This window comes from Branchiostoma belcheri, unplaced genomic scaffold (genome assembly GCF_001625305.1).
Source record: "Branchiostoma belcheri isolate BF01 breed outbred unplaced genomic scaffold, Haploidv18h27 scaffold251, whole genome shotgun sequence".
Lineage (NCBI taxonomy): Eukaryota > Metazoa > Chordata > Leptocardii > Amphioxiformes > Branchiostomatidae > Branchiostoma > Branchiostoma belcheri.
The window spans coordinates 103,619-113,446 of record NW_017803856.1 but is presented as its reverse complement, the minus strand read 5'-3'; the positions used below and the strand labels follow the sequence as shown (position 1 = coordinate 113,446).

Below are 9,828 nucleotides of genomic sequence, written 5' to 3'. Positions count from 1 at the left end.
AAATACACGAAACATGATCAGATTCACTCAACATCTTTCGAAAGCAAAAGCAGCTGAATGGGTGCATTTCAGAGCGAAATTAAGGATAGAAATCCTTGTTAATTTTTAGCGGTGCCATGTGCTCAGGTCCCCGTAACATCTGCTTGGAGTCGGTCGTTACACTCCGATAAAGCACAAAATAAACATCCAGACTAGAATTCCCCACAGAGAGTCATGCAAGGCTGATACAAAAAATGATGTACTGTAAAGTTTTTCCCGATACACGGGTGAATAAATGTCAAAACAGCCAGAAATCACGCTAAATACATCGGCGTGCATCACCCGGCTTACCGTGCAGTACGTGCAGTATCCGTCCAAATAACGGTCCAAAACAACATCAATAAACAACCATCCAGTGCCAAAAATTACATTAACAGCTAAAGATATGTCTCCACTAACCTTTCACGGAGGATGAAACAGCTGTCGTGAAGAAAACAGCAGAAAAACGACAGTAGGATCGCTCCTCTACAGTCAGCTTCCTCAAACAATGGCGGACCTCAACTCCCTCGAAAGTTCTCATGCAACGTCACGTCACAACTTTCTCGCAAGCTGATTGGTTATATTTTAGGACCAATTTTAGGACCATCCAGCTGTCTGATTGGTGGACTGGGTCAAATGTTAGGACCAGCTCGCTTACTGATTGGTCGAAAAGTCCTAAAATTGAAGAGAAGATCGGGTCAAATCAGGCGCAAAGATGACACGCAAATTCGTGAAGCGTTCCATATTTTTATACACTTTCGTCTTTTTGCTAGTATTAACGTGATATATCTCGTCTTGTGCTGTAACAGGTGCATGCATGCTTCCGGGGCACAAATTTCATCTTTATAAGTCCAAACAAACATTTGAGGACTAAATTCTTGATTAATTTTCTTACTACGTGTACTTTCTAGCATAAATTCAGAAAAACAAGTCCAACTATATGTTAAATAACAAGAAAATCATTTTTTTCACGGAAGAAAGGGAATTGTCGTCTGTCTGTTATTATAGTGACACGCCGCTAGGTGTCTCTCATGTCACGTCGATATACTAGTACTGTAAGCTACTGCACGGACAAGACGCGCCAGCAGTTTAAAACTGTAGAGTGAACTCCCACTCCAAGAAAATGCATTTTACCCTATTCTGTTTATTTCGTGTCTTTGTATCGACGATATCGATATGTGATGTTCGTCCATCGTATATATATCAACGATATATCGACATTATCGATATATTGTCTTACATACCCCCAAGCGCGCTATGACACCGCCACCGCCAAGTTAGAACAACGCCGCCCCGTCGTCATTGGCCAATTTGAAGTTTAAAATGTAATGGCCCTCGCTCGACAATTTTAGGACAATATAATGCCGCCGTCTGATTGGTCAATCTGTTCTGGGGTCGTGCAGCGGCAGAGTGCTCGAGTCGACACCAAGAGGTCCCGGGTTCGAGTCCTGACATGCCACCGATCTTGTGCCCTTCTCTTGGGAAAGGCACTTTACACGACATCCCTCACTTCGCTCAGGTGAAAATGAGTATTGTATTGTCCCATGTTGGTGGCGGCATTAATATAGGTTGAAAAAACTTGAGTGTGCCGTCACCACGTCTTGTGATTACATTGTACATGTTGGAATATATATATATAAACTATAAGGAGAAAAAACGCGTTGCTTGGAATTGTTAAAAAAAAACTGGTAACGCCTGTTCATCAAAAATGAATCTAAAATATTTGCCATTCGTCGGATCACTACAGCGGATCTCGCGGCATGCGGCGATTCGACGGCGCATCTGCGCATGTTCTGGAACGCGTGTCATTGTTCCTCGTCGCGTCTTGGGCGGCGGGCATTATGACGGAACAAAGAGGTGTACAACCATACGTGTGAAGCTCTCGTCCAATAAACACGTACTAGTTCGATCTGAGCTTGTCAGTTCGCAAAAGTTTATCCAAAATGGAAAACGAAGTGACTGAAATGTCTTCGCGAGTACATGATGTACACGTTGTAAAATCCTCCAGTTCGGAGGTCCTGAGTTTACATACCAGGAAAGGCGTGCGCGAAACAATGTCGGTGAAATTTAAGTGTGGCGACCGGCAAACATCGGTGCTGAATGATACTACGGAGGAAGGTACTGGAATTGTCCCCCAGGCCGACACCCTCCCCAGCTGTGTGATGCCCGCGAGGGAGGAAAGCCAACAGGCGGTCACGGCACGCAGAACCAGCACGACGACAATCATCGATGCGGAACCGGTCCCAAAAATCGGACTCTGCCGAAGGATGTGGAAGAGTCTGAAGAGGAGGCTGAGTGTCCCTGCCTGCTTCAGGCTGTGCAGACCTCGCCGAGACTAGTCTTACAGAAATAAAATAAAAAATAAAAAAAGGCGCCGGCGTCACAGCGATTGGAGATACCAAGCTGAAGTACTAGTCCAGGCTAGAAACGATGCTGGGAGATATAGACCTCACAACTGTGCCTGACATATGAAGGTAAGGCTTAGAATTTCTCCTGCTTGGGAGGCAAATCAGAATGGTTTCTCCTTCGTTTCAGCTCCCCCTTCTCTTGTAATATAGCTGTGTATCACTGCAGTACCAAGGTCAGCCACTAGGAGGCCCATATTTAACCTTGATTTTTGTCTTCCTAAGACTTACCAGCATACCAAGTATCATCACAATCCAAACAAGAATTCCGAGATATCATACCTCCATGAAATATGGGCTTGATATGTAAAAGTAAATTTCCTCTTTAATTATGCCAATTACCTCCGCATTAACATGATATATGCATCGTGATTTATGTTAACTTTTGATTAACTTACAGATATCCCAAGTATGACATTCCCATTATTGACCATTAAGAAATCATAGAACTTTTGCATAAATTATGTAAATTAGGTCATCATTTGCATAATTAGTATCTGTTGATGTTCGACTGCCATAGGTTACATACATTACATGTATGAACGTACTATAATGTAAAACACTGTAATTATAGAATTTCCTCATTAATTATGCACATAAAGTGCTCATTTGCATCATTTTATTATGTACATCTCTCTCAGCTATCTACTTACCAAAAATGATGAAAATACGTTGTTCCTATCTGGACTTATTGCCTTTTAAACATTTCGCCAGAAAGTGCCCTGGAGTTCCAAAACAAGCTGCTAGGGGGACCAAACTCACACCACTTATTCCTGACAGTAAAAGCAATCTGTCACCAGAACATCAAGACCATAGCATGTTCAGGACAAAAGATACAAAAACTGGAAGTTCTGCTGCAGTACCAAGGACATCCACCAGGAGGCCCATATTTGACCTTGACCTTCGTCTTCCTAAGACTTGCCAGCATACCAAATATCATCACAATCCATAAAGGCGTTATTAAGTTATGCTGACTACAAATGTGCGGAAACACACAGACAGACACACAGACAGACACACAGACAGACGCGCCAAAAACAATACCTCCATTTTTCATGGAGGTATTTACTATAAGCGTCTTAGCGTTTGTGTGATTGTGTAAGTTATCCACGTTTTCTCCGCTAATCGATTTTTTAATTTAGCGATACTAGAAATAGTTTGCGTAATTTGCGTAAACAACGTTTTTGACTTATAGTATGATTAACATTTTTGCTACCATTATTCCTCATTTATTCCTCATTAGCCGTAATAGATAGGCGAGCGAAGGGCTGTTGGCTGCCGAAAAAAAAACGGCTAACGGCCCGATACTAGTCTGGCTCCCAGGGTAGGTATAAATGTGCCGTGTCATGACATGTAGAATTGTAACAGTCAGTAATTTAGTCGACACTCTGTATAGTCCTCACAGAACCTGCATAGTATGTAATAAAATAAAAATATACAACTCCTCATTGTACTCTTCAGGAATACAGTATAGCGTAGCTTAGAACATACGTGTAGAGGTGTACTAGCTCTTAGTTAGTTAGTTCTATTCAACATTTTGCCAGACATGATACCCGTTAACGTTGGCCTAATAGTATATAGCTACATGTATATCTTAATAGACTCATACCAGCTGGTAATCTTATTACCTTCGCCAAGAATTGGAGAAGGTTATTTTTTCATGTCCGTGTGTCTGTGTGTCTGTGTGTCAACAGCATAATTCGAGAAAGCTTAGATGGATTATCTTGATATTTGGTAGGTGGGTAGGTCTTGATGAGAGCTCGAACTGATTAGATTTTGGGCCCCCTGGCGGCTTGTCATGGTACTGCAGCTGAACTTCCCATTTTGATATCTCATGATCTAGACAAGCTAGGGTGACGAAATTTGGATGACAGGTAGCTCTTGTGCTGGGGAAGAAGTGACGTGAGTTTGGGCCCCCTAGTTGCTTGCTCTAGAACTGCAGGGGGGTTTAAAGGACAAATGTTTAAAGGAGGATAACTCAAGAACCGATTGATGGGTCATCATGATTTTTGGTATGTAGGTAGCTTGAGTAATGCTTGACATAATGATATTACAATTATGCAAATATGGATGTAATTTGCATAATTAATGAGGAAATTCTATTAATCAGCTGCATTCCATGATAGGATGTTCAAGCTTGCGACATATGTTATTAACAACGAGAGAAACACAGGCAGATATCGATTATGCAAATGAAGACTTAATTTGCATAATTAATGAGAAAATGTTATAATTGCATAGTGGTAACTGCCTGGAATTTTATACTTGGTGTGTTTGAAGTTTAGTGAAGGTGAACATACTTTAACATAACTTATTCAAATAAGGACCTCATTTGCATAATATATGAGGAAATGCTATAATGACATTCTTTGTTAAAATAAGACTGTTGGTGGAGATTATGTTCAACAGATATAATTCATGCATTTGCGGATCCTATTTGCATAATCAGGGGGATTAATACATTGTATATAAGTTCTTATTCATAAAAGCTAACATCATTTGGCAAAGGTATGAGATCGTGGAACTCTAGTTATTAACTGCCATACATTGTACCTGTTACAATCGTTGTGCAATACACTTTGACTTGACTTGCAACTAACTCGGGATTTGTGACATCATACTTCCGGGTTCGCGGAGGTCAAAGTCTCAAGCCCATGTCACACATAGCCAAATATGGTCTCCTGAACACTGCCGAACTCCCAGGTAACGGTAGGCTGGTATCCAGTCTTACGTGGCAGGGGCGGTTTTTCCTCGGGGCTGCAGGAGCTCTATCCCGCCCGCCTCAGCTAGGTTCCCCGGTGTGTATTTCACGCTGGGAGATTGATTAGCCCTACCACGAAGTGTTGGGGCAAATCAAGCCCCCTGGCATACCATCCCTACCCGAAGACACCGCCTGCCCTAACTACTATGCCCTAACTACTATGCCCCAACCACGATAAGCCTGGATGCCAGGCTACAGTAATAGGTCATGGTTCAGAGGATTAGGTTTGTTCTGGTTGGCCGGTGTGGAGTAATAAGAAGTACGGCGGATGTTACTACTAGTAATACTAGCCCGGAAGTGAGCTAGTACCACGAAACAGGAACAAGGAAACGTGGGTGCGTTCTAGGTATACATCGGACACTAAGAGTAATTTTAGTCCGTCTCAAACGCGACAGTGTTTGTTTGATTCTGTAAAGTCTTACGTCTGTGTGTGTGTGCCGCCACGACATGGCTGGGCAGCTGTACATACGGAATACGAGCGGGCGACTGTCTGCATTTGTGCTGGAAGTAGGGTTTTTCCTAGCGGTTACGACAGGTACGATCTTCGTAATGTTTTGGGGTCAAGGCGCCACGTATACGTATTATACGACACTTATGGCAAAACGTGTGCTTCATTCATTGATACGTTTCGTACATAAGTTTCACACGTTATATCAATATATTGTTTCAAAGAGAACTACCAGTAGTATGAAAGTGAAAGTGAAAATGCTGTAACCAGTTTAGCTCATTGAAGAGCTAATCTTCCACTGGTTGTGACAGAGAAGACAGACGCTATGTACAGTATTTACAGGTTCATTGTACCGGGGAAATTCCCCTAGCTCTTTTCGACTAGCACAATCAACAGTGGACCACGGTTAACGTCCCGTCCGAAGGACTGCGACCCTAAACAGTAGCGTGCATGTCGGGTGAGCGACATCAGCCGGGATTCGAAAGGAACATGTGTAACATGACAATATACAGGTGTTCTACATAACTAGACGAGACACTGGGCTATTTTAACCCTATATAGACTGGGGGGGGGGGCTAAATGTGCCCGCGCCAACTTCGATGTCGGATAACTCGGGATTTGACATCATACTTCCGGGTTCGTGGAGGTCAAAGCCTCAAGCCCATGTCACACATATATGCATAGCCGAAAATGGCCTGCCGAACACTGCCGAACTCCCAGGTAACGGTTTGCAAGGAATGTATGGCACGTGGACCAGATGTGAGGAATGTGAGTTACCCGAATCGCTGTTTGGGTGACTTCACATGAACACGGCCTTGGATGTTGCAAATACATGGGGGGACATATGTGCTTTTCTACCTCAGCAAATCCACCATGAGAAAGTAGGCATGAAATTAGAGAGTAAACAATGGTCTTGCCCTGAGGATTTTTGTGTGCATGACATGATACAGATAAGGGAGAATTTTCCCACGGATACTGCGAGATCCAGTACCTAGAAACGTTTTTTTTTCTTTTTGTAAGTAATTTTAATCTTGGTGTTTTTGCACCTAGCTAAAATATGACAAGAACCTTTTCATGGCACAAAGAGCAAAGCTTTCCACTATAATGCTACACCTCCTCATTCATGTAGGTTTATATTTTTCATGGGTCCCTGTCCAGTCCCATGATTTGAGAGTGTATGGTTGGGTCCTGTAATATAGCACCCTTGTTGATGCCATTTATGTCAGTTGTGTACCTGACCTAAGTGGTGACCCCAGCTACACATATCCTGTTAGTATTTCATAATGGACTGTACACTATACAATGATAAGCGCTTATTGCTGTTCACCTTTCTTTCCGCTTGTTCAATTGATTTCAATACGTTAGATCCTATAGATAAATGCAACTACATTCTCATGGGAGATAACCAATACAGTGTTCAAATAGGAAAATACATTAAAGAATGTTTCGATCTTAGGGAACACATGTTAGAGAATAGTTAACCTTTATTGTTACATCATACATATACTCTGTACGTGAGATGACGTTATCCACACATGTATTTAGCTTTGTTAGATCTTTAGTTAAGTTGTAGAAGACCATACAAAAGTCTCTGTACTTTTTTGTTGTGTCAATAAAGAATCTGCATTGAGTATTCCCTGACAGCCCTAATCCCTAGGGAATGTCTGGGTCGTGTTTTGTGGTCTCACATGGAAACATTTCTGTTGGAAGGGCAGCCTGGTAGCAAAAATGTCCTCTCACCAAAGGGTACAAATACATGTTATGTTTCTTTGTGCTTAGCAGTTCATAATTTGGGATGTCAACAAACAAACCTGTGAGGTACAATGTTCAAGATTTTTATAATGTCACCCATTAGTGCAGGTAGGACTTCTGCAGGGATTTCTGTAGTACATGTACTTAGTTTATAGTTGCATGTGGATTTTTTCTCGTATTCTTGACTAGAAACCACCCATGACATACAAAATGATATGATTACAGTGTTTTCTACACAGTTTCAACATGGTCCATACTTTTTTAATTCTGATTTGTAAAGGCATAATATGTCCTTTCATGCTACAGACATGTAGAGGTGAATTTATACTGAGCAAGATGTTAATTAGCCAGCATGTGGGATGTAGACAGTTGTGGCTGACCGAATCTTTGTCTTTTCCAGCTCAAAATGCGATCACCCTTCCTGATGATGGCATCACTCGAACCAACCTCGGTGACGACTCTATTCTGGAGTATGGGTATACAACCGCGCCTGGTGTCACCGTGCGGTTTGAGGTCTGGATAAAGATGCCATCAAGCGGGATTGCCAACAAGGTCAACAATGGATCCTTTAACGTCTTTGCTGCTTGGCGAGTAAGTATGGCTAACATGCATTAGATTGCGCCCATTGGATCACAGCAAGTTTCTTTCAGCAAATCCATGAAATTCACACGTCCAATTATTGCCTTTGTCGAGAAGGCTATGAAATCACTTAGTGTGAGAGACTATTCAGTGTAACTCTTGAAGGCGTAGTTCGATATTAATGGTTTTTGGCACTCAGGTTACCCTTGGGAAGACCAGGGTCAAGTTCAAAAATGGGCCTCGATTGACATTGATTTGAAATCCCCTGTGAACAGGACTTAACAATCCTATGTGGTAATGTCCAGCTCCAGGGCAGGGTGGAACCTGTTGGGCAGGCCAGCTTGAAACTTTTCAGCGTGACCAAGGACGATGCAGGACAGTACCAGCTCTCTACCACCTTCAGCGATGGAACGTCAGACAGCAAAGAGAGGACCCTGATCGTGCAGTGTAAGTCTATGTTTTGTTACAATGAGTTGAAATTGAAAATATAAATGCATGTCATATTTGTATGTGGAAATGTATACTGGTTGAAATTGATATGTGAAATGTTTCTTCAGCATCTCTTATTTTGGTAAGTTTTGGGAGTAAGACCACACCAATTTAATCAATTGGTTCTTGGATTCTTTTCTGATTTGAAAAAAAAACAGCTCCAAAATGCTCATGTTTTGGTTCCAGTTATAGAAAGCTCCTTGTCTTCTTAGTTGTTACAATTTTTCATCTATCAATATGGTGGTGTGATAAAACGTTCAAAAAGTATTGTTTGAATTATCAAAGCAGCCTGGTATGTTGACATTAGGGATTTTGTCATAGCTTCCGGGGCTATCTGAGGATGCCCAGGTATATTTTTGCCCTGTCGCTTCAAATTGTTTTTATAACGTCCAAGAACTAACAATTTAAATTGGTGTGGCCTGATTGACTTTTGCTTCCTTGTTTAGATGCTCCAGAGGACACGACAGTCACTGCTACCCCTGGCCTGATAGCTATGGAAGGTGACGCTCAGGTGGTGCTCACTTGTCAGTCAGGTGCATCCCCGCACCTACCTACACCTGGACAGGTGACAACCTGCCTGCCGATGCCGCACAGGATCCAAACACAGGAGCCCTGACCATCACCAACATCCAGAGGAGCGCGGCAGGCCAGTACACCTGCACAGCTGACAACGGAGTCCCGCAGCTGCCTGGAGACAACCCTACAGCACTCACCAACAGTGTCGACGTTCAGGTCCAGTGTAAGTCTACCATTCCATCATTATGTTTACCTTGGCAGAAGCAAGACATATTGTTTTTGCTCAGTTTCTTTCTATTTCTGCTCCAAACAAATCAATGATATGCACCTGACGTCTGTCACCATGGTAACTGGTAGAAGACACTGTGGTGGTGGGTTACTTTATGTAGCAGGGTAAAGTTAGAGGACTGCTCACCATATTTTTGGAGGTGTTTGAATAAGAATAAACAGTAGTATTTTGTTGGCTAGACCATGTCAAGGTAGACATTATGTATTTGCTTTACAAAGTATTCAGCTGAAAACCATCTCATTTTCAGACAACTGATTTGTTGTCTCCATCTGAAATTTAAGACTGTACTTGTACTACCCAGAGTACCAGGAATGAAATCTTTTTTAGCATGTCTTTATTCTATGTTGAATTCCTGTTCCAACCAGATGGTCCTAGTTCTGCCACCATCACAAGGGACCCAGCAGACAAGGTTGTGCAGTGGAACACTGTCACCCTCAGCTGTGCTGTGGACACCGCCAACCCTCCTGCCACCTACACCTGGACCAGAGTCAACGGAACCCTCCCACCAACACAGACGTGGACCAGATCGCCGGCACACTGAGGCTGAGGTCTATCCAGCCTGACGCTGTCG

The 9,828-nt window shown here is 42.6% G+C and overlaps 1 protein-coding gene across 1 annotated transcript; it reads left to right on the top strand.

The window, feature by feature from the left end:
* The first annotated feature begins 5,528 nt into the window (after positions 1–5,528).
* Positions 5,529–9,828, top strand: LOC109471655 (B-cell receptor CD22-like). The gene is given in 6 exon segments (XM_019770993.1): positions 5,529–5,719; positions 7,785–7,975; positions 8,275–8,410; positions 8,899–8,985; positions 8,988–9,191; positions 9,623–9,828. Coding segments are annotated over 6 exon segments (882 nt in total). The 5' UTR covers positions 5,529–5,631; the 3' UTR covers positions 9,799–9,828.